Raw genomic sequence first — 24420 nt, 5'->3', positions numbered from 1 at the left:
CGGTGAGACTTTGTGTGGATTTACGTGAACCTAACAAGGCGATAGTGATGGACTGTTATCCACTTCCACATATGGATGACTTATTTTCTGAAATGAGCGGTGCTACAGTATTTTCCACTATCGACCTTGCAAATGCTTATCATCAAGTCCTCTTGGCAGAGGAAAGCCGAGACTTGACTGCATTCATAACGCACGATGGACTTTATAGGTTTAAGCGAGTACCTTATGGTCTGTCCTCAGCTCCAAGTGCGTTCTCCAAGATGATGTCACTTGTAATGAAAGGGAAAAAAGGGGTCCAGTACTATTTGGACGATGTCATTGTTTATGGCACAATGAAAAGTGACCATGATCGCAACCTGCAGGAGGTGCTTGCAGGGATCAAAGATGCCGGACTACAGCTAAATGTGGAAAAATGCCAATTCAACCAGGCCAGCCTTCGATTTCTAGGACACACAATTTCCGCAGAGGGTCTTCAACCACTTACAGAACACGTCAAAGCCATTACCGATGCTCCTGCGCCAAGTGATGCTACGACACTGCGCTCATTTCTAGGGCTCACTGCATGGTACCAGAAGTTTGTACATAACTACACTTCACTCGTGGAGCCAATGAGAGCATGTTTGCGTGACGACATGTTCCAGTGATCTACGGAAGCTCAGGAGAGTTTTGAGGATGTCAAGGACCGCATTGTGAATAGTTCTGCGCTTTCTGTTTTTTACTCCAGCCTTCCCACCATTGTGTCTACAGATGCATCGGATTATGGTTTGGGGGCGGTGCTTACACAGTTACATCCTGATGGTACCGAGCGTACTGTTGCATGTGCATCACGCACATTGAATGCTGCTGAACGGAAGTACTCCATTGTTGAAAAAGAAGCACTTGCTTGTGTGTGGGCTGCTGAAAGATGGGGCACTTTCTTGTGGGGCACAAGATTTACACTGCGCACCGATCACCAAGCGTTAACAACTTTGCTTTCTACAAAAGGATTGGGTCGCGCAGGAATTCGTATTGCACAATGGTCTGCGATACTTTTGTGTTTTACTTATGATGTGGAATATCGTCCTGGCTCACAAAACCAAGCGGCTGACTGCTTCTCCCGCTTGCCTCTCCCTGAGGAAGAGGATGCAGACCCGGTGATGGAACCAGAACTTGTTGCTCTGTTGGACACAGAATTAAATTCACTTTCTGTGAAGGAATTTGTTGACGCATGTGAGGCGTGTCCTGAGCTCACAGTCCTTAGAGTACAGATAAATAGGGGCTGGCCTGAGACTGCAAAATATCTACCAAAAGAGCTCAAACCATACTTTGCTACAAGACATGAACTTTCAATTCAAGATGTGATCATTTACAGGGGACCTCACCGTCGACTTGTGCCAGTTGCATTGAGGAAGAAGCTGGTGCACTTGGCACATGAGACTCACCAAGGAGTTGTTCGTACCAAACAAAGACTCAGAGACTTGTACTGGTGGCCAAGCATGGACATTTGTGTGCAGGAAACTATTTGTTCATGTGAAGCTTGCCAGTTGAATGACAAAATTGCAAAGACTCATTTCGCACCACTTCAGCCTATTCCATTTCCTGATGCTCCGTGGCAAAAAGTGGGCATAGACATTGTTGGACCGTTTGAGTCTGCTAGCTGGGACTGCAGGTTTGCTGTGACACTCACGGATTACTACACAAAGTGGCCTGAGGTTGCTTTCACTCCAAGTATAACTTCTACAACGATTACCACCTTCCTTGCTTCAGTGTTTGCTCGGTTTGGAAATCTGAATGAGGTGGTCAGCGACAATGGAACTCAATTTACTTCTGCCGAGTTTGCTGAGTTTCTGGTAGCAAGGGACATTAAACACAGAAAAGTGTGTCTTTATTATCCTCAAGCTAATGGTGCTATAGAGCGCTGGAATCGCATTCTTAAAGAAACAATACTGTCTGCCGAACAAGTGAAAATGCCATGGAAACCTTTTGTTCAAGAATTTCTACTTTCTTACCGTGCTACACCACATGCTACTAATGGGATGTCACCGTATGAACTCATGTTCAATCGACCAATGTGTACCAAAGTGGACGTTGGTTCTGCACGGAAACCTGACTCACTTCAATTGGAAGGATTATGAAGCTGCGTCACAGCTAAACAGAGTGCAACTAAAACTTACACGGATTTGAAGCGAGGTGCACGGGTGCCGAAGATCAGAGAAGGAGGCAGGTCCAAGCATGGGTCTTGCCTTGATTGTGGGTACGCTTTCAACGTCCTCGTAGAGAGAATAACAGGCCACACCAATACTGCAGAGACTGCTACAAGGCTCGACGGCACAAAAAGCGACTACTGCCGACCCCGGACAGTCATCAGGCCGCCACTAAGTCAGAACTGATCGCATTGGTCCCGGCAATTCATTCTGGGTCCCGCCCTGCCCAGCGCCGCCGGTGTAGTTGCTGCCGACTATTGTCACATGGGTATGTCGTCGGTTCCCCTCCCATTAGACTTCGATCATCATAATTTTTGTAAGGGCGAATGGAGGCGGGCCAGGCTCAGAGACCACCCCCATGTCTTCATCACCATATCCTTAGACTCTACGACTGACCCTCGGAGCAGGTCCCGCACTCAGGGCACTCTGGAGGGGCCTAGGGTATCTGCTATCGCTGACACTGGTGAACAGTCAGACCTTTCATCTCTGGATGAATTCCTCGCTTACGGGTTCTCGTGTCGTGATCTACGCCCCGTTAATCTCAGCATGTCTGCCACCAACCGCTTCCCCCATCGCTATTGAGGGGGTGTTCTTTGCCAGACTCTTGATGGCCTGCGGTGACGTTACGATGGTGTCCTGCTGCTCCATGGTGTACATGAGAAACTCAGTACAGGCCATGGTCCTGTAGTATGATTTGCTGCTCAACCTTGGCCTCCTGCCTTCTTTCCTTCCGTCTGACTGCGGTAGCCCCCATGCACTTATTCAGCATTCATCCATTTATGGCGAGAAGCTCCCATCTTACCCAATGTTCCTGCCCTCAGCGGTCGGTCCCCCCGGCTCGCCCTGCTGCTTTACAATTTCCTTGTGTACCTGAGAATAATGGACGCATGAAAAGTTCTCAAGAGGTATGCATCGTCCACTTTTAATACCTGTCCTCATCCGGCGCATGGTGGGGCCACCGGTCAAGGTACATGTGGACCCCGAGGCCACCCCGAAACCCTGCCACACTGCAGCCGCTGTGCCCCTGCACTGGCAGCAGAGAGTCTACGATGACCTCCTGCGTGACGAAGCCCTTGGTGTCATTGAGCGTGTGCAACATGGCAAACGTGTGTGTGTCTGTGACGTGGTGTCATCGTATGGTGGTCACTAGGAAGCATGACGGTTCCTCACGTAGGACTGTGGACCTCTCTCCCCTTAATAAGTTCTGCCTGCGTGAGACTTTTGCTACAGACTCGCCATTCGATCTTGCTCGGAAGGTTCCAAAAGATACCTGGAAGTCTGTTACGGATGCTTGGAATGGTACCACAGCGTGCCCCTGCATGAGTGTGATCAACATCTCACCACCTTTATCACGCTTTTTGGCCTCTGGCATTACACGAGAGCTCCGCAAGGCTTCCTCCCATCAGGGAATGGCTACAACCGCCGTTTTGACGCTTTCCTCTCCGACTTTGAGCGCAAGGAGCATTGCGTGGATGACACAAACCACTACGACACCGATTTGGAGTAGCATTGGTGGCAGAACGTCGACTTCCCCACCCTTGTTTGGCATGCCGGCATCGTGTTGAACCCTGACAAATTCCAATTCGCCATCCGCGACTTCCCCATCCCCGTCCGCACCACGGATATCAGGAGCTGGTTCGGCCTAGTCAACCAGGTGGACAACTATGCCCAGTTTCACGACATGATGGCCCCATTCAAGCCTTTTTCAGCCCTCGCTGCAAGTTCTTTCAGCGGTCCATGCTGGCAATCATAGAGGCCATCCGTCAGGGCGAGGAGATCTATGACATGTAGAAGTGCACCTGTCTTCGCCCTGACTGGTCCAGGCGTGGTATTGGATACTTCTTTCTCCAGAAACAGTGCGCCTGTGCTTCAGGTTTGCTAGACTGCTGTCCTGGTGGCTGGAGGATTACTCTTGCTGGCTCGCGCTTCCTGAACCCTGCTGAATAGCGTTACGCTGCTGTTGAGGGGGGTGCCCTGGCCGTGGTCTGGAGTTTGGAGCAGACGCACTACTTCACCCAAGGGTGCGACAATCTTGTTATGGTCACCGATCATAAGCCCCTTGTGAAACTTTTTGGGGACCGTACGCTGGATGAGATTTCGAACTCGCGCCTGTTCAGGCTTCAGCAATGGACCCTACCGTGGCGCTTTGAGATCGTTCACCTGCCTTGCAAGAGCAACCATGCTGCTGATGCTGCTTCGAGGTATGCCAACCCTTCGGGCTTGGTGTGTGGCTTCTGGCTGGGGGTGCCGAGCGTTCCAGATGCCGTGGAATCGGCTCTCATGTCTTCCATCCGTGACAATACACGGGAGCTTGGGGGCCATCTCCTTTTCCTTCTTGCACTCTAGACTGACGCTTGCATGGATCACCTTTTGCGCCTTATCGAATGTGGGGGTGTGGTGGACGCACATGACCGTGCCCCGGCAGACCTATCTGCGGTCTGCTGTTCTATCTTCTTCTTCTATCTATCTCATTCTTCGCCACCTTCGGCGTGCCAGAAGAGCTTTTGAGTGATTATGGCCTAGAGTTTACGGGTAGCCAGACTGAGGATTTCCTCTGTGTTTGGCAGGTCAGGCATCCTCTGTTGCCTTCCCTCAATCGAATGGCAGGGCTGAGGTCGCTGTGAAGACTGCCAAGCGCCTCCTCATGTCTAATACTGGCCCAACAGGATCAGGACCGTTTCTTGCGTGCAATGCTGCAGCTGTGCAACAGTCCTGACCCGGACTGCAACCTCCCACCTGCGCAGGTCATCATCGGCCATCCTCTTCGTGACTCGCTCTCCTTAGTCAAGAGACTCGAGAAGTTCTCCAACCTCTGTGGCGACAGGCATGGGGGATTCGAAGGAGGACGACTTTCGCACCCGGCTGTCTCGTACGACTGAGTCTTTGTGGTCCCACTCGAGGCCCCCTCCGCCCACTAGCACTTGGCAAGAGGGTGTTCCTTCATAACCAGCTGGGCCTGAGCCCCCAGAAGTGGGACAGATCTGACATGGTGGTGGAGTCGCTCGGCCATGGTCAGTACTGGGTCAGAGTTGACGGATCGGGTTGCTTAACTCTACGCAACTGCCACCCACCTCCCCCAGGTGTGTGTCCTTCTACGCTGTTGCCTTCCCTTGTGACCCCGGGGTTCCAGTCCTGCCGGTGGGGAGTGACCAGTGGACGGCATGCAGTCCCCGTGGCTCTTCTTTGTGCACCACCCTGGCGGTGGTTACTGATGTGGTGCCCTCTGGACCCTACTTCCTCTTCGGGACGTGTGAGGAGGTCCTCTAGGCGGTATAAACCCGAGTCCGGCCGGTGGATATAGTCCTGAGCCCGTTTACCCATATTTTGTGGAAGGTTTCCAGGCTAGGATGGGATGAAGAGAATCCCTTCGGCTGCTGGGGGGCATTGCCTGCCTGCGTTAACATGACTCCCACTAGTAGGGGGAGAAGGAGTAGTTCTAAGAGACGTTTTTGCTGTTGGATTGTGTTCATAGGGTGTTCCATACACATTTCTGTGTTTATCTCCTGTTAATGTCTATTATGTGTCTTCTGTTGTATTTTGGTTCAAATGTGTACACAGAGATACAGTATATTGTATTAGTGTTGTATTAATTGTTCTACGTTCATATATTTGGTTGAATGTTAGTATTACATTCGAACTAGTTGTGTTTCTAATGACTCAGGGATCTGTCATCTAGGTTAATTAAAAAAATAAAAAATAAAAAAATCGACACAGAGAAGTATTTCTCCACTCTTAACGCCATTATCAACAACACTGGGTGTCTGGCAGCAATGCGTACAAGCTAATGAATGACACTCCCACTCCACCGAGGGCCAATCAGAGCAAAGGGTATTGAAATGAGCTCCAGTCAGCTACATATTAACCAAAGACAGAATTTAGCAGAAGGAATAAAAAGTAAAGACGAACTAAAATGGCTTTAAAAATGACATTCTCTGCACTTTGAACACAAATGGTCATTCAAACCTGGTAAAATTGTTGTGAAAAATAATGTCAAAAACTTTTTTTCAAAAAATTAAAAGTTGAGGGCACTAAAATCTGGTGACAGGCTTGCTTCTAAACATGTCTTGAGTCAGAAAAAGTTGTTGCATACTAGTTGGCTATCAAGGAAATGGATTGAATGCTTATATAGACTTTTTATGATCTTGTCAGAGGAGATGGACTTAGGACCCTGAGGGAGGGAAGGAGGAAGGGAGGGATTTGGCGAGGGAAGGACACATCCAGCAAGTGAGCCCCCAAAGTTGACATTGTCTGTAGTAGCAATGGGGTCGTGGCAGGCACGTCCGGACCACCAGCGTCACTATGAAGAATTGGCCCAAAAAACGGGATGTACGTAAGGCAAGACTTGATTTAATAGATAAAGATTTACAGTATATTTGACTCTTGTCTTCCCCAACCCCATTAAACCATTACCTTAAGGAATTGTAGTGATTCTATTTGGATTCAAAATGTATTTACTGTTCTTAAAGTCACATTAGTGAATTATAGTTTCCATGACTGCATCTACTGTTTTGCCGACTTTAGTCTTAATTATATTAAAGAAGACTGTAATAATGTTAATTTCATGTTTACAAAATTTCAATATACATGTACTTTTTAAAGTGCAGTTTACTTCCAAATCTGGCAAAGAAATGAAACTTGACTCATCCGTAGACAATGTCAATTGAGTTGTACGTCTTAGTGCACTCTTTTTATATGGGGAAAAAAATAAATCAAAATGCAAATTTTTTTTAATCCTGGTTTTTTTGTGTGTGTGGTCATGAATTCGGGTGACTTTATTGATTGTATAAATAAAAATTGAATAAATAATTTCCTGTGGAATATATAATCATCATTTTCAGTGTTTGTGCTTTCCAATGAAAATCCAACTTTTGCAAGTTTTCTTTCTTTTTTTTTAAACAGAAATTTATTTTTCTCTGAACAATGACCAAGACTAATTGTGGATAAAAGTAAGCTTTGTAAAGAGTTTCAAAAAGTTATTTTTGCATCGAAAAATCATACTTTACTTGCATTGAAATACATACAGATGTAGATCATTTTCCAATTTATGACGTTGAAATGGGAACTGACAATCTTTTGTCAAATATTTAGGACGTGTATTAACATCTACATATGGCTATGCTTCCATTGAAATGTTTTTGCTTTGTGAGAGGAAAGTTAACATAAACGTGTACCTAATACTATGAGTGTTAGTGATCTTTTATGCGACTTTGAACTTCCTCATTGTTTGGACTTACATCTTTTCTTTAAAAAAAAAAAAAAAAAATAGCCATTCCCACCACAAATGTACGACTTAAGGTACAACTTTGTAACTCTCTTTTGTGCGCTTGTCAGTTTCCACAGAACAGATCAAAAATCTCCACAAAAGATTTCAACAACTCAGCGGAAATCAGGAGACTATAAGGTAAAAATGTCAACCAGACTCTTATTTTGTAATCAAGTTTTACTTTGAAAAGCTAGCCCAGTACAGGTACAGTAACAGGTTGTCGGACTCACAAGTTGTGAGTAAACAAAGGGTGAACAGTTTGCACAAAATACATAGAATAAATCTTAAGTCTAATATTGCATCCTTGAATGAACTTTTTAGCTCTTTTTATTTGGCTTTTTGCGTTGCACATGTCAAAAGTCTAATTTCTTTTCTCATAAAGTCGTAAACAATGTCAAAGTTTGAACATCATTCATGCAACGCTCAGCCAGCGTTGAAATATTAATGTTACCAAAATGTCGATTTTTCATGTGTGTTTTTATGGTGTACAATTTTTAAAGCGATATTATTTTTGAAGGAAATCAAAATAAAAACATAGTCAAGTTAGCATTAATTGATCAACAACTGCACGTGTGTTTATGTGTGCCTATATTCTTGCAGCAGAGAAAATCTGGAGAACATTCCCGCACTGGCCAACAATCCCATCAAGAAGCAAATAATTGATGCCTTCTTTGACAAAAGGTTGGTAAATAATAATGACAATCATCACGACAAAAGTAATAACTCTGAAGTAAGGACTATGCTGTATTAATAAAGCTAGAGTTAATGTCTAAAATATTGTTTATTTAACAATGGGATGATATTTTTTGTATTTCTGGGGGTGGGGGGAGGGGGTGTCCTAAAATCCCGAAACAGCAGTCATCTCCCACCTGATAAAGCTTTTTTTTTTAAAGCTTTGGAGAGAATGTTCAGATTCCAACTATTGTGGGGAAATAAAACATACTCCATTAAATTAAATAAATTGGTGCATCAAAATGTCAACATCAAAAATGGTCCAATTGTACAATTTTTAATCTAAAAGTTTTGTTTTTGTACAGTAAAAAATTCAATACTTTTAGTTATTATTTGGAAAAAAAATCACATTAAACAGGGAAAAAAATGGGTATCTCATTCGTGCATTCTCTACACCAATTTATCTATATTTTGAGTAAGAATTGTATTTTTGGTAACAACTTTTTGAGATAAAACCCTACCCCTCTAAAAGGAGAGATTTGAAATTTTAAATTACAATTTTATTTTGTGTGTGTGTGTGTGGGGGGGGGGGGGCATTTGTGTGATAAAAAAAAAAAAAAAAAAACTCAAACAAATGAATAAGATTTAAGTTCAATTTTTTTTGAGAGAACATTCAGATTGAACTATTACATTGTAGGTATGCAAAAAAAAAAGAAAAGAAAAAAAAGCCTCATTTCATCTTGGCACCCAACTGAAAAAAATGATTCAAAATTGTACCAGTTCTACTTATAAAAGCTTTTGGACCCTAATTTTAACAGTATTGTACATGAGCTTGTGGTTTTGTCCAATTTGTTGCTGGTTGATCTGCCCCACCTGCCGTGTGCGCTCAATCCGACAGGAATCAACAGGACGGTGAGTCGGGCTGCCTGGAGGAGATCACCTTGGGACACTTCCTGATGGTCATGAGTCATTTTCGTCCCCCCCAGCACAAAAGCAGCGAAGACGAACGCCATGCCATCAGGAGGCAGAAGTTACGCTGTGAGTTGCAAGCCGGTGGTACAATAGATCCCAACTAAATTCTCACGCATCACTTTTGACATTTGATGCCTCAAATGAAGTCGAGTGAAGTTACACTGAAGTGATATATCTTTTCACTGGACTTCATGGATTTCACATGGTGACCACAAAAAAGCAATTTGGCACACAAGGAGTTTGGTGCTAGATCAATGTCAAAAGTATTGAAATCTGAAAAAAAGAAAACGATTGAAAATAATAAATTGAAACTGAATGTTTAATTATTTTCTTGAATCTTTCAAAAGGGAAAAACACGTTATATTTTTTTCAGTTACAAAGTTGATATTTTAAGGTTCAAATTTTAGCTTTTTAGTTTCGGTTATCTAATTTTCACCTTCAGATTTTTTTTCCACTTTCAGATCTTATTTTTTCAATTTCATTTTTTTTTTTCACGTTCAAATACATTTTTCACTTTCAGATTTTTTTTTATTTCTATCAGTTTAAAAACTTTTGGCCGTGTATTAACATGGGGGTGTGGCCTCGACGACAGGCGTGTTGGCTTGTGAGAGACAGCCTATCCTAGCTGTTATTGCATTATTTCCCATCCATCTACTTGTGACATGTGAAAGTTTTAAAACGGTTTCATCAAAGATATTCATGTCAAGATTTGGCCGATTTAGGAGTATTTTAGATAAAAAGTTACTCACTTTAGGTGTGCTACAACAGAGCCTTCCTGAGAAGTCTAGTGATCTAAAATGGCGGCTGTTTACTAATCCAGGCCGGTCTGTGATTTCGCATCTAGTTCTATATAGATGTGATATATATGAGACGCATCAGGCTCTACCACCTAAGTATCATGTGGGTGTCTAGGCTTGCCACCCGTCCCTTGAAATACGGAATCGTTCCGTAATTGGGAATTAAAAGTTGCGTTCCGTATTTGTTCAATACGGAACGCAATTTATTCCGTATTTCACAATTGTCCCATGGGGAGGCGATCCCGCACGACCCACGGCTCCGGCGGCACGCCCAGCCCATGCACGTCTGGCACGGACAAACACACACCTGCACTCACGAGTGAACACTGAGCCAGCAAGAATGAACAAAAACGGCAGGAGATATTAAAGACAGCAAGATAGTTATCTGCCTGCCCGCAGCTGTCTGCCCTGCACTGCGCTCCACTTCCGGGTTCGTTGCCTAGTTACCTCGCTCGCTTTGCTCAGTGCACCGCCCCACGCGTTTTCAAAACTGTCTCTTCAACATCAGAAGCTCAGGACACCCCACGTCATCTTCAAAAGGGGAAACGTCTCCAAAAAATAGACTGGAGTGAAAAAGAGGCTAAGCCGTGGCTCGATAGAGTCACTGATGATGATTATAACGCGAACTACAAGGCAGGCAGGAAAGTTTTTGCAGTGTCTCACGGAGGTGTAAAACAGCATGCTGCAGGGGACTCCACAAATGGAATATAAGATCCCAGAAGAGCCTTCGTCACAATTCTTTGTACCTGAAACATCCCCTGAGCTTGATTTGGTATGTTATTATGCTCTTGTATATGGATAACATATAGGCTATATTTTTATTTGCCTTCATACATCTTGCATTGATGGGAGTATAGCAAGGCTATTTCAGTTGCTGCTATGGTTGATTATTTTCAGGAATGTTTTTTTTTTTTTTTTTTAAACATGCATCTCTTATCAATCAATATGGAATGAATTTATGCACTCATAAAGAACATCTTATTTTGTTATGGTAACTAATGATCCTCATTTGGAATTATTCCAAATAGATTAACAGCAAATAAACACTGAATAGTCCTACTGCGAATATATACTATCTATTGATTGATTAATAGTGATACCAAAATTAAAGCAATAATTTGACATCATCCCACTCCTACCCTCTAAATTACTGCAGCTGAGGTGACACAGGTATAGCACACAGTAAAATGTGGCCAGAGCTACAATAGTGCTGACTGTGGACACAGGCTCAATCAGATGATTTTATGTGATTCCAAAATGGTGAAGAAAATGACTTTGGGGAGAACAAAGCAAGAGGCACTGTTGAAACAAGTCCTGGGTCCAAAGGCAGTGGGTGGTGTGCTCAAGATCTTAACATCACCCATCCCATTCTCCATACAGACTGATGCCTCGAATAGATTGAGCAGGAAGATGTTTCCCCTTGCTGTCCAGTACTTCAGTCCAGAGTCTGGGGTCATCAACAAAATGCTGGACTTCATAGAGAATGCAGACGAGTCAGCTGCTGGAAGTTAGCTTTCTTGGAACATTCCCTTAAGAAATTTGGCTTGTCAATGGGTCACTTGACCAGATTCAGTGCCGACAACACAAATGTTAAATACGATATTCTTAACTTCGTTTTCACTTACCTGCGAAAAAAAAAAATAAAACAGTCTGCTGCAAGGAAACTGCCATGCCCACATAGTGCACGATACAGTTTTCTAATCTAAAAATAGATACATTTCTATGCATTTTAGGAGTTTTGGGGATGCCCCTTTTTTTTTTCGCCCGTAAGGCTTTGGGTGCGTGGGGGGCGTCCCTTATTTCTATTTCTAAAAGGTGGCAACCCTATGGGTGTCCCTACAACTAGCACAAACAAATGGCACCACTTCGGGTCCATTTTTCACTAATACCTAAAAATAAAAGCAGCACAAATGAAAACTATTACAGCACAAACCAGCAAAAAGATACTAAGCTGCGTTCGTGTTTTCTTTTGGATTTCGGACACATCGTTTCTTTAGGTAAAAGTCAACAACCTTTTCCAATTTTTAGTCATCAAAACTGAGCAAGTGGTCTAGAATGAGTTACAAAAGACAAAGCCCCCAACCCCAGCCTTAGCATTACTTTAACTACAGGTATCAAGAAAATAAAATGGAGAGAAAGTGGAGTCATAATTCATCAAAGTACCCACGTTACCTGAAGGCAACATCATTTGGGGTTGCTTTAATAGGCTGTCTCACAAGTTAACACGCCTCTCGTCGAGGCCACGCCCGCCCCCCACATTAAAACATGGCCAAAAGTTTTGAAACAGGAACTAAAAAAAGATCTGAAAGCGAAAAAAATATCTGAAAGTGAAAAAAATATTTAATTGTGAAGAAAAAAAATTGAAACAAAAAATAAGATCTGAAAGTGAATAATAAATCCGAAGGTGAAAATTAGATAAACGAAACAAAAAAGTTAATATTTGAACCTGAAAATATCAACTTTGTAACTGATAAAAAATCAAATGTTTTTTTCGCTTTTGAAAGATTCAAGAAAAAAATGTAAACATTCAGTTTCATTTTTTTCCCCACTGGCATCTTTTTTTCAGATTAGAATATTTCTGGACCATTAAGGGCAGTTATTTATTACGAACATTATTGTGTAAGTTATTGTTCTCCTGATTGCTGAAGGTTAGACAAAACTTGTGACGCAGATGGATTAGGTCTAAGCTTAGTTGAAGGCCCAATGTTACTACTCATGCTTGCAACAGAGGTTGTACATCTTCCGGAAGCGGACAACAAACAATTGAAGCTAGCATGCTTTTTTAAAGAGTGAGAAGAGCATATTACTACTTATCCAGACAACTTCGATAACGGATGTCACAACATTTGACATCATGCAAAACATCAGTTACGAGATTTTCCTGAGGCTAAACTTAGGATGCAATTACTCTAATATTTCTCATGAAGTGGGGAATATTTTCCCTGATATCCCGATCTACAAATGTGTTACATGTACCTCTGTTAAGTTTGTTAAAAAAAAAAAAAAAAAAAAAAAAATGTATTTCTCATTTTGAAATACAGGTACTTCCTTGGGTAAGTATATATTTGCCTCTAGAGTACAGTATTTTAAAACCAAACAGAATAAAAGTCTGTAAAATATCTCTAGTATTAGATAAGTGCACGTCATTATGATGATGAGACTAAACTTTCTATTTGCAGTTTTGTTCAACATGCACGACACCGACAGCGATGGCACCATCACGCTAGCCGAGTACAGGAAGGTAACAACGAAAATGACAACTGAAACCAACAAAATAATAATGAATGATCATGACAAGAAATAAAACAACTACAAAGAAAATGAAAACAGTGATAACAAAATCAATTGCAATGACAATATTGATGAAATTGCAGGCAATTATAAAAAACAACAATGACAGTGGAAAAAACGATGTCAAAAATGGCAGCATCAGTGACGACAACAACAAAAAGAACAACATACGATTCTCAGGAGATTTTTTTGCTGAATGTTCTTGCCGCTTTTACTTTGTTATTTTTTAATTGCTGGAATCGTCCCCCAAATTGTGTCCTTCTTTAAAATAGTGCAGATTGAAAGGTGATAGGGTAGGTTAAGTGCGCAGGCAGTGTTAGCAAGGGTAGACAACACAGGGAAATTAGCCACTAGCCCTCTGGCTTTTGAAGTTCACTGGCCCCACTATCAAAACCAGTGGCCTAGGTCAACGCCTCAGTTATTGATCCCAATAATAACGAAAAAGAAAAATTTGCTTGAATAACATTTTTTTTAGGTAGATTTAATGAAAAGTGCAGCAAAATGGCCCAAAAACATAGTGCAAATAATCTTATTCCAATTCCATAATCACTCCAGTATAGTCATTATTTTTTTCTTAGGAGCTCCAGGTAGAGGTTGGCCTGTGGGAGAGTCCCGTGCCTGGGCGAAGCTTTCCTGTCCTTCCCCTTACTGCCCTCTGGAAGTCTCCCCCAGTCAAAGAGATGACTAAGGCAATGGCATACTGCATGCAACACGTCACTCTAATAGTAAATGAGTGGAAATTTTGTACGAACGGGATGTTTACTGAGCTAAACCTACCAATTCTGTCCCTGGTGCCAAATTCACTGGTAAAGTTGTTGAAGTGTTCAGTTAAAGAGATGGGTTGAGTGTCGAAGGCTGAAAAAGAGCCGACCCGATCCAAAGTTAGCTTTTTTAATCGACACATTTTTCTTACGCCACTGACAATGACATTCTCCTGTTTCAACAATCTAGCCTTTATCACCATATGCCCTGCCTTTCTTATATATTATATCCTCTGGTTGTCTTACGTCTCTGACCGTTCTTGGGGTAATTTACATTGCTATTTTTGTGTAGCGATTGCAAATGCTACTCAGTGACAGCCATTGAACACTTTTAATTTTTTTCATTAATAACAAATCTCAATTCTATTAATTTATTTCCACTTCCCCCTTACTAATTTTTTTTTTTTTTTTTTATAACAGAAAAGGTAACAACCCCGGCAGTCAGATACCATTTTAATTTTTTCAGGTAATTGTCAGACAGAAGCTGCACAGCAAGACGCCATGCTATAAAATAAGTAAAAATATCAAAATGGCTTACCTCTTCGTCCTCTGTAGCACCATGGCCCCCAACAAAATGTTTACAGCATATGAAGGTGAATGGCTACACCTTGCTGGCATTTACCTGGTCTTTTAACATCAGCGCAAGTTGATCCATTCTTCACAATTTTTCCTTCGAGTTTTTGGCTTCGAGAAACGTATTAAGAAAACATCCTTCATAGTCGTAATGTCTAGGGTCATTTCCATAAGTTCCATTGCAGCAGTATTTACTCGGCATGTTATTTGAAAGATTACCGGCAGAAAACAAGTAGTAATAACATGAGTTGTATGGGAGGGCGTGTGTACAGTATAATGTCCCACTTCCGTGTTACGATGGCGACGTCACCGTCTAAAAATAGCATTCCTGCAGTACGCTATTGACAAGTCTATCTACTTCAAATGCCATATAGAGCACCTGATATCAACACTATCCAAATATGTTGGTCTATTCTTCAAAATAAGACACCATCTCCCTTTCACCTCACTTCTTACCTTGTACAAAACCTTGTTTGAGTCTCATATTAACTACTGTAATATGGTGTAACACCTTCCACAGTCACCTAAAGAAATTAGAAACCCTACAAAAGAAGATGGTATGGGCCATGTCCTGGTCCAGTTTTAATGCCCCCATCGACTCCCTATTTTATTGTTTACGCCAGGGGTCCCCAAACTTTTTCCTGTGAGGGCCCCATAACTTTCCCTTCTCTCATGAGGGGCCGGGGTCAGTTTGTAATAGAAAAGGTTCGATGATTGCAGGAGTGCCAAAATGTAAAGATTTATTGTTTTTCAGAAAGCCACAATCAAATAACCTTTTCTGGATTCTTCACGGAACAAAGTAAATAAAATAATATAATATAATAATAAATAATAATAACACTATTAATTAAATAGATAATAACCAAATAACCCTCTCTGGGTTCTTCACAGAAAAAAGCCAGGAAATAAATAACACTATTGAAAAAAAAAAAAAACGTTTTTTTTTTCCAAATTTTGTTTTTGTTCAGGGGGTCGGACCAAATGTGGAGGCGGGCCGTAAAGTTTGGTGACCCCTGGTTTACGCCTTCTCTGGCTCACTAAGTTGAACATATTTCATAACGCATGCATAATGTTCCAAATCGTACATCACATGAATAGCGGACTGTCTGAGCTCATTCCAACCAGGACTCCTCTCCGGCGCTATTGGAAAAGTTAACTTGACAGAGGAGGTGTTAACATGGCGCAAAAATGAATTAGCGATTTTTTTTTCTTTAAAATTAATCTCAAGGTCGAAAACCAAGATAATGGTCCTTTGGTGTCTTCAAATAGGTAAGACATGCTTGCATTGTAGCCATATTATTATTTGTTGTTGCTGTTGAGCGGCCGCTGTGCAGAGCGCTGTTGGATATTTGTGTGCTATTTATTTTAGTGTTGTGAAAAGAGGGCGTTAAACCGAGGCTTATTGGCCTTTTTAATTTTCAAATGAGTTCGTGGGTCATTGCAGTGTCTAGCTGCGGGGATTTGCATTATAATACACGGGCGCTTTTATTTCCAATACAAAAACTCCAACACACACTGCCGGTGAAATAGAACACTGGCTAGTAGTAGGATGTAAACTATCCGGCATGTGTGTGTACCATTGTGCACGCCTTGTATAGAGAAAATGCTCAAACATGACAAATTAGGACCAAAACGACTGTTTTTGTATAGGGAAAAATTAAAAAAGATCCTCAGCACCCCCTCGTGTGAGTGAGCTCCAGCGCCCGTCGGTGGGTATTTTTCACGTAAAATCATATATAATTCACATAAACATACACTCATTCATACATAATTCTGACATCACTCACACAAATTTCACTTTTTGTGATGCAATTTAAAAAAATATATACAAATATGTAAATCCGCAGGTCCTCAACAACTAATATGTGGGAGTCCACTCTTCGTCAATGGTGACATGTCAGCTCAAAAGAAAAGCAAACTCAAAATAGTTTTAAATTTATGTGTATGCTGGTGCGTAGGTTGTGGAGGAGCTGCTATCCAAAAGCGGTGCCATTGGGCATGAGGCAGCCAAGATCATCGCCGACGCAGCCATGTTGGAAGTGGCCAGCACCAACGTACCACACATGGTAACCACAAATCAGCATAAATCCTAAGAACAAGTGACTACAATGAGCTAACACGCACAACTCAAATATGAATCCGCATTTTTTTTGACCACCTGTCAGGCACCGGATGAATTCTACGAGGGGATTACCTTCGAGCATTTTGAGCAGGTTTGTTTTATGCAACTCATCCAGGGTTTCACAAGCACTATATAAAGCGTTACATAAGATTCTAAGCATGAGAAAAACTTATAATAGGATGTGTTATTATTCAGGAGGGTCTAGTACAATTGGCAAAATAAAACCTCTGGCATAAATGATGGAATTACCAGTTTCGGTACATGCTCACTCAGTTGTTTTGCTGTGTGGAGAAAGAAGCAAATCATAGACATGGCACAAAATGAGTCATTTGAAATGGCGACTTTCTGTTTTTTAAAGAAATACTAAAAGAAATCAGGAGAAAAAAACAGTAGTGGTAACACTAGGCACTAGAGTTGTTCAATAATTACTTTTTAATCAATATCCCGATATTGTCCAACTAAAAAAATCCAATACCTATATCAAACCGATACCGATATATGCGGTCGTGGACTTGACATATTATGGCTAATTGTTTTGTGATGTATGTAGTAAATTGGATGTATTATAAAAGCGATGTTGATATTATACGATATTTCACAATGCTTTTATGGGCCAACACGATAATATCGGACAACTCTACTAGGCATTGTCTTTAAGGTTTTGGAGTAGCCCTATTCACAATGACCAAGACACATGATCCAGCTGTCCATTTCTGACTTTGAAGATTCATGACACCGAAAGAAATAAATATATTTTCATATTTAAAAATTGTTTTGGCCATTGACATAAAACAGCTTAATCTGATTTCACAGCAAACAGTGAGAAAGGAAAATGTGCCTTTTTATATTGTGTATGTAAACTTCAGGTACCAAGTGTAAATCTTTCAAAAAAACAACAACAACAAAAAAACACCTTTGTCTTTTGATTTTGGGCATGCAGATTCTGAATGGACTGGAGATGGAGTCACGCATGCACATCCGCTTTCTGGACGTGGCCACCACCACCATGCGCTGTGGAAAAGGCAGCTCCTCATCAACTTATTAATGCTTAATTAGCTATGTGCAGATTCACTGAACCAGAAAATCTGGTATCTGGGCTCAAACTGTCAACATAGCAAAAAACTGAAAAACTTGTGTGCGTATGGGGCGGAGGTCATGCTGTATGATCATACTGTCAACACGTTGGTTTATAAAGGGACATGATCATTTTTTTTCTTCGTTTCTTCAAGTTAACTCATTGGCTACCATTGATGGCAATGGATGTCCAATCCTGTTGAACTGGGAGGAATGGCAGCAGATGAACTTTCCCTCCCTGTTCAAATGGTTTGGATGTTTACTAGTGAGAAACACATTTAAATTCACAGTGGAAGGATGAAAAGAGCCATGTGATTAGACCTCTTTCATTGTCAATGGCACAGAAAGAGTAAGTTACATTTAATAACGTAAATGCTCTTTTAAATCTATTTTGTTGTTTGGGGAAAAAATAATAATCAGGCTAACTGAGTTCGTGCACCCTGTACCCACATTTGTCTTGCTTTTGTATAACAGTGTGTTAATCTATTGTTAACTATACTCACATACTCTTTAAATCATATATTTTTATTTCGTCACTATCACCATACAACCTGTTCTGTACATCCTTTGAGTGTAAATTGGTGGGGATTTTAAAACAATTTTAAAAAGCACTCATTCGGGATGAGTGTGGAATTGTTTAGACAGGTTCCACTGTCATTAGCGATTGAGCATCGAGCATCGATGGGATCCGGGACTAACACTCTAGTTCTCCCGAAACCATTAGAATTTTTTATTTCGATTCCAAGTTTCGATGCCCTGACCGCCAAACACCACGAAGAAGAAGCCACGTGAAGACTAGCTCCGTTATGAGCAAATCATATTAAGTGGCTAATTTAGCTTAGCACAAAAACGTGTTGCTTCGATTCACGTAAATGACAACATTGTAACAGAATAAACACATCGCTGCCGCCCAACTCCCTCTGCACCCGACCCCTTTGGCCCATCCCACAGGTGGTGAGACCATGAGAAGGGGAATCCACGGTGCCTTTTCGGGCTGTCCCTGCCAGACGCTCGCCTTCGAGCACCACCTCCAGGCCTGGCTCCAGAGGGTGGCCCCGGTAACCTGCGTCCGGGAAAGGGAAACATGAGTCCATTTATTTTATTCATCATAAGGGGCCATTTTGAGCCATGCTTTGTCTGGTCCCTCACCTAGGACCTGTTTGCCATGGGTGACCATGCCAGGGGCTTAAAGCCCCAGACAACATACCTCCTAGGATCACTGGGACATGCAAATCCCTCACCACCATGATAAGGTGATGACTCACGTCTGGCAGAATCCCCCGTCAGAAAGTGCTTCAACACCCTGGTCCCGGGGGAGGTGGGGGACATTAAGTCCGAGTGGGCCATGTTTCGCTCCTCCATTGTTGAGGCGGCCGATCGGAGCTGTGACCGTAAGGTGGTTGGTGCCTGTCGTGGCGGCAATCCCCGAACCCGCTGGTGGACACCAAAGGGAAGGAATGCCGTCAAGCTGAAGAAGGAGGCCTACCAGGCCTTTTTGGCCTGTGGGACTCCGGACGCAGCTGATTGGGATTGGTTGGGGTGAAGATCAGTACCTCCAAATCCAAGACCATGGTCTTCAGTCGTAAAAGGGTGGCGTGCCCTCTCCAGGTCGGGGATGAGATCCTGCCCCAAATGGAGGAGGTCAAGTATCTTGGGGTCTTGTTCACTAGTGAGGGTAGGAGGGATCGGGAGATCGATAGGCGGATCGGTGCAGCGTATGCAGTGATGTAAACCCTGCACCAGTCCATAATGGCGAAGAAGGAGCTGAGCCGAAAGGCGTAGCTCTCGATTTACGATTCAATCTACGTTCACATGACTGAAAGGACAAAAGTTTCCGCCGCAGGGTGTCCGGACTCCCCCTTGCTTCGAGTGGGCGGGCATATTTTTTTCCGGGCTGAGCAAGCTTAGCGGGGTCAAAGTGCATCATTCTCTTTCGCCCTGTAAATCTGCACTGCCCCCTAGGGCCTGGCATGAATACTACATCGTTTTCATGTGGAACTGCAACATTGTTTAAATTGAGACGCAAATGCAAATGCAAATTTGAAATTTTTCGTATTTTCGGAGAGTCACCATGTAAACGGCCCCTTACAATGTGAATTCTGGGCTCTAACTGTGATGCCATTTTAAGAAGTCGCCATTATTATGTTTGTTTTAATTGAGCAAAAAGTTTGAGACTTGTATAGCACTGCCATTAAGTAACTAGGAGGGGGTCTTTTGTAACTGATTGTCATTTTAAGAAGTCAACATTAGATTTGTTTTACATTGAGCAAAAAGTTTGAGACTTGCCTAGCATATACATTAAATAACTGGTTAGTACAACATATACAAAAATGAGGCATTGACAAACAACATAGTATTTAGTTTGTTTAATTATAGTTCCAAAAACCTATTTAATCATGTTATTCAGGAAAAAAATTGGCAAAATAGACAAGCCTAGATAATTTTGTTTGGACGATTATGTAAATATGATAAGGATGAAACAGTTCAAACATGGTTTATGTGTGTGTGCTTGTTTTTCTGAACGGAAACATCCTTGACTGACAGCTACAACTTCTGTGCGGCGGTCATCTGTCAAAATATTGTAGTTGTATTTTTTTTTAACAGGAGTAGGCAACAGAACGAAGATTGACGTCTCTCAGGACTCCGCTGCTCTTGGCACTAGTGTGTGTTCAGGACTGATAGGCATCCATACATTCACAGGTTGTGACTCTGCTAGTGCCTTTGATGGCAAAGGCAAAAAAAACATTTTCTGTTGCATGTCATAAAAAAATAATACCTGACTGGGTTTGCAAAGCTGGGCAGCAGTTTTAAACTTGACCTACAAACATTGAACACGTTGTGTAAATACGTGTGCCACCTGTATGGCCAGTCATCTGCCAAAAATTTAAATGCCAGATACAGATCTTTCTGTGTGGCCTCGTCAGCCTTGCCATAACACAATTCCCCCAACAACTGATGCTCTGTACCAACATTGCAGGAGAGCAAACTATCAAATGTGACACGGGAAGATATTCTTGTCTGTCTGCAAAACTTTCTTGTACTGATTTATGTCGGTGCCAAGCATGCGAGAATGTTTTCAAAGAAACAGAAGACACTCAGATGGGATGATGACTTTGATGAAAGTGATTTTGAGGAGTAATGTTGTCAGGTACGGTTTTACTATTTTTTATTTCTAATTTTTTTTTACTTTGTGTCTCAATATTTGTATGTGTAATAATGTGTATTTTCATATTATTAGACACTACCATGTTTAAATAAATGTTGTATACCATACTTGTGAATGATTCCAACCTTTTGTGTATATATAGTGTGATTCAAAAAGACTGCCAAAATCATTATGCCATGTCAAAAATGAAAAACATTACAAAACTCTACCTTGGACAGATGCTGGAAGTAACTAAGTTCAATTTCATGTTTTGAAAGTTTTCAAATATGGCCATCACCAGCAGCATGGACAACATCAAGTTGACATGAGAATTCCTCCCTAATGTCGGGTTCCACTGCGTTGATTGCGTCTGTTATTCGATCTTTCATGTCATCAATATTTGCTGGAAGTGGTGGAACATACACTTAGTGTATAACATACGTTCCATACAGATGGATAATGAACTTTGTCTTTAACATACCAACACGTCGAGCAAGAACCGATGACGTAAAATATCGAACAACAGTTGCAATCAAGACAATGGACAGCGACATGCACTGCGCCACGGGGGGAAAAAAGACCGATACAAAAATGCTAATTACTAAAAATTGACTGGAAACCGTGAGTAGCACATTTTTTGGTACTAATTAGCAACATATGTATATTATAAAGTAGAGTTCATGTAGATCCATTTGAGTGGAACGAACCAACACAATTTCGCCCAGCCAATACAGCCTATAGGGTGAGAAGCTCGGTCATCCGGGAGGTACTCGGTGTCGAACCGCTACCACTTCGCGTTGAGAGGAGCCAGTTGAGGTGGCTCAGGCATCTGGTTCGGATGCCTCCTGGGCGCCTCCCTGGAGAGGCATGTCCCACCGACGGGAGGCCCCGGGGACGAACCAGGACACGCTGGAGAGACCATGTCTCTCGGCTGTCCTGGGAACGCCTTGGGGGAGCTGGTTGAAGTGGCTGGGTAGAGGGAAGTCTGGGCTTCACTGCTAAAGCTGCTGCCCACGCAACTTGACCTCGGATTAAGCGGCAGATGATGGATAGATGGATAAGCAACCCGTTGCAAACTGTGTCAGTGCTTTTTAGATATGTGGGACACTTCTGTTATTTAATTCACAGGCATATGGGCTGTGGAGATTATTTGTGTGTGGCCATAATGCTGCAACCTAGTGGGTGTGTCTAAGTGCACAGCTGGGGTAGGTGCGCCAGTAAATGAAATTTCAGCTTTTTTAACAAAAAATTATAATTTTTTAAATCAAAATTGTTTGCCTTTTTGGATACAAATAGAAAACATGAACAAAACATTGAATAATTTGTGTTTTGAATAAAATTGTACTTGTATAATGAAGGGGAAAAGATATCGTCATCGCACACACCATATAATTGTTTGCATTAGTCTAACACATATATAGTCTAACCAGAGGTTGCGCTAGACATTTTCGTTGTCTGTCATTTTGACTGAAAGGGTCATAAAAATCCGGTCATAATCTATTTTTACCCGTCACTTACATTTTTAAAATGATAATGATGACATATTCAATAGTATTTAGTTTTAATTCCTTTTTAAATAATATTGTAACGCTTGCTTGGCGGCGAAAAATTAAGACACGGAAGTCGTATTTTTCTCCCTCTTTTTACTCTGCTTACCGCCAACAACACCAACAAAACAACAACTCCACCCCCAAAGAAAATGAGGCAACTATATAGACCCCAATCACCAACGTCACACAATGATCTTAATTGTGGTTGTCAGCCCAAAATCTTCTAAATATATATTAAATGCATCTTACCAGATATAAAATGACTACTACATAGTCTGTGGTGATCGTTTGGTGCCCAGATTTCTTGTCGAATTACAGCAGTCCATCTTGCTCTCCTTTTCGGGTCCCTCAGAATACGGTAGAACTTCAAGTCTCTCCGTCTATCTTCTCTGTTACTGCAACCAACCGCCACACACGCCTTCACCATTTTGATTATTAATGTTAACGAGCAGAAAAACACGCCGTAATAGGAGGCATGTATGTAGCGGTAATGTGTAAACACGACGAGCTGACGGACAATATGGCGGCTCCAGTCAGGGGGGCGGAGTTGTGACGTCATGTGATTGGGGTCTATACACAGGCGGCAATCTAGTCCACCAATTGGATGACGCGCTGGCACACCGGGTGCACCAATAAGAACCTCGCGTTGATGTGTCAATCACGGTGCCGCCGCCAGACCCCGGTGAAGCTACAATATTCTGACTGAATAGCCAACGACGTCATGCATTAAGAGAGACAATACCTAATTAATATGCTCACTCGACACCCTGTGGTCTGGGGTGTGAATTGCAACCTGTCAAAATGACAGACGGACTTCAGTTTTTTCCGTCACCGTTTTAAAAAACCGGTCAACGACGGAAAATATTCGGTTAACGCTACCCCTGAGTCGAACACATACATATGGTACAGGTTCTCGTAGGCACCATCTAACTGTTTGCATTACTCTAACACACGTAATATAATTAATCAGGAAATAGTATCATTTTCATATTTACGGTAGGACTACACTACTAATATAAAATAAATAGCACACCATAGTTTAATGAGAAGAAATAGAAGAGATACACAATGCCGTGTTATCACAAGATTGACGCACCAACTCTTGCAATCAGCTCTCCCAGCAAACTCCAAGGACAAAGCGCTTTGTCCCAAAAAAAGTACTGCCAGCCTGGACAGCGAAGTTGATAGCGGGCGTCCCAATCCACGCACGAACCTAAGCCGCCCAAAACCGGCCACCGAGGGGAAGACCCAAAAGCAACGCCCAGACACACCTTCGGACACGCTTTAGACACGGCCCGCTTCAGCAAACAGTTTAAAAAGACTGGACACTGAGATAACACAGATTTTTGCTGCTCGGAAACATGTAGCCTTGTTTTGCATCCAGAATTGTCCCTCCGTCGTCTGTTTTTGCCTTGTTTTTACCATTGTCAACGAATAAATTGTCAACCTGTTTTCGGTGAGTGTTCAAGCTTTTGAAACATGGAGTCAGTACAAAAGGTTAAAAATAAGAAGAGAATGCGCGAGGTTCGGCCTTCCCGGTCGGCGCGCGCGGGGGCAGCATCGGCAGAGCGGCACTTTGTTCGGCCGTCGCTGTCCCCGTGCGCCTTGGGGCGGATTTCAACAGTTGGCGACCCGACGTGACGGTTTGACGACGTAATAGGCCCAGACGACGGAGGGTATGGACGAGCAGCTGCGGAAGAGTCAACTGAAGCCCTTTTTAAAGGTAAAAAGACGTTTGGTCACAATTCGAGGCGGGTGAAAGTTGACTTGAAGCGACCTTCGACCATTTTGTGTTTTGTCTAACGGTGAATGTTGCATTCTGTCATATGGGGAATTAGTTTGGTAACAGTAGTCTTAACACTAGAGGGGTAGTATTATAGACTTGTGCATGAAGTACAACATCCATTTCGTAGTTTAGGCTGGGTGAAAAAGAAAAAGAAAAAAAAAAACGATAAAAGGACAAGTTTAGATTAGGAAGCGTGGTGTCCCCCGGAATCCGATTAAATTGCGAGAGACA

The 24420-nt window shown here is 42.3% G+C and overlaps 1 protein-coding gene across 1 annotated transcript; it reads left to right on the top strand.

The window, feature by feature from the left end:
• The first annotated feature begins 6399 nt into the window (after nt 1–6399).
• On the top strand, nt 6400–20949 carry LOC130913891 (calcineurin B homologous protein 3-like). The gene is made up of 8 exons (XM_057832812.1): nt 6400–6509; nt 7515–7584; nt 8047–8127; nt 9017–9156; nt 13067–13128; nt 16471–16578; nt 16678–16725; nt 17575–20949. The coding sequence occupies exons 1-8, from the start codon at nt 6443–6445 to the stop codon at nt 17677–17679; spliced, it is 681 nt and encodes a 226-aa protein (XP_057688795.1). The 5' UTR covers nt 6400–6442; the 3' UTR covers nt 17680–20949.
• The last annotated feature ends 3471 nt before the right edge of the window (nt 20950–24420 follow it).

The sequence above is a fragment of the Corythoichthys intestinalis genome, chromosome 3 (assembly GCF_030265065.1).
Source record: "Corythoichthys intestinalis isolate RoL2023-P3 chromosome 3, ASM3026506v1, whole genome shotgun sequence".
In the NCBI taxonomy this organism is placed as follows: domain Eukaryota; kingdom Metazoa; phylum Chordata; class Actinopteri; order Syngnathiformes; family Syngnathidae; genus Corythoichthys; species Corythoichthys intestinalis.
This window is presented reverse-complemented; position numbering and strand designations above follow the sequence as displayed.

Bases quoted from the DNA above. Each gene is read 5' to 3' on its own strand.
- LOC130913891 (XM_057832812.1), top strand. From the start codon at position 6,443: ATGGGGTCGTGGCAGGCACGTCCGGACCACCAGCGTCACTATGAAGAA. The intron at 7,585-8,046 runs GTAAAAATGTCA...ATATTCTTGCAG, and splicing joins GGAAATCAGGAGACTATAAG to CAGAGAAAATCTGGAGAACA. The intron at 16,726-17,574 runs GTTTGTTTTATG...TTGGGCATGCAG, and splicing joins CCTTCGAGCATTTTGAGCAG to ATTCTGAATGGACTGGAGAT.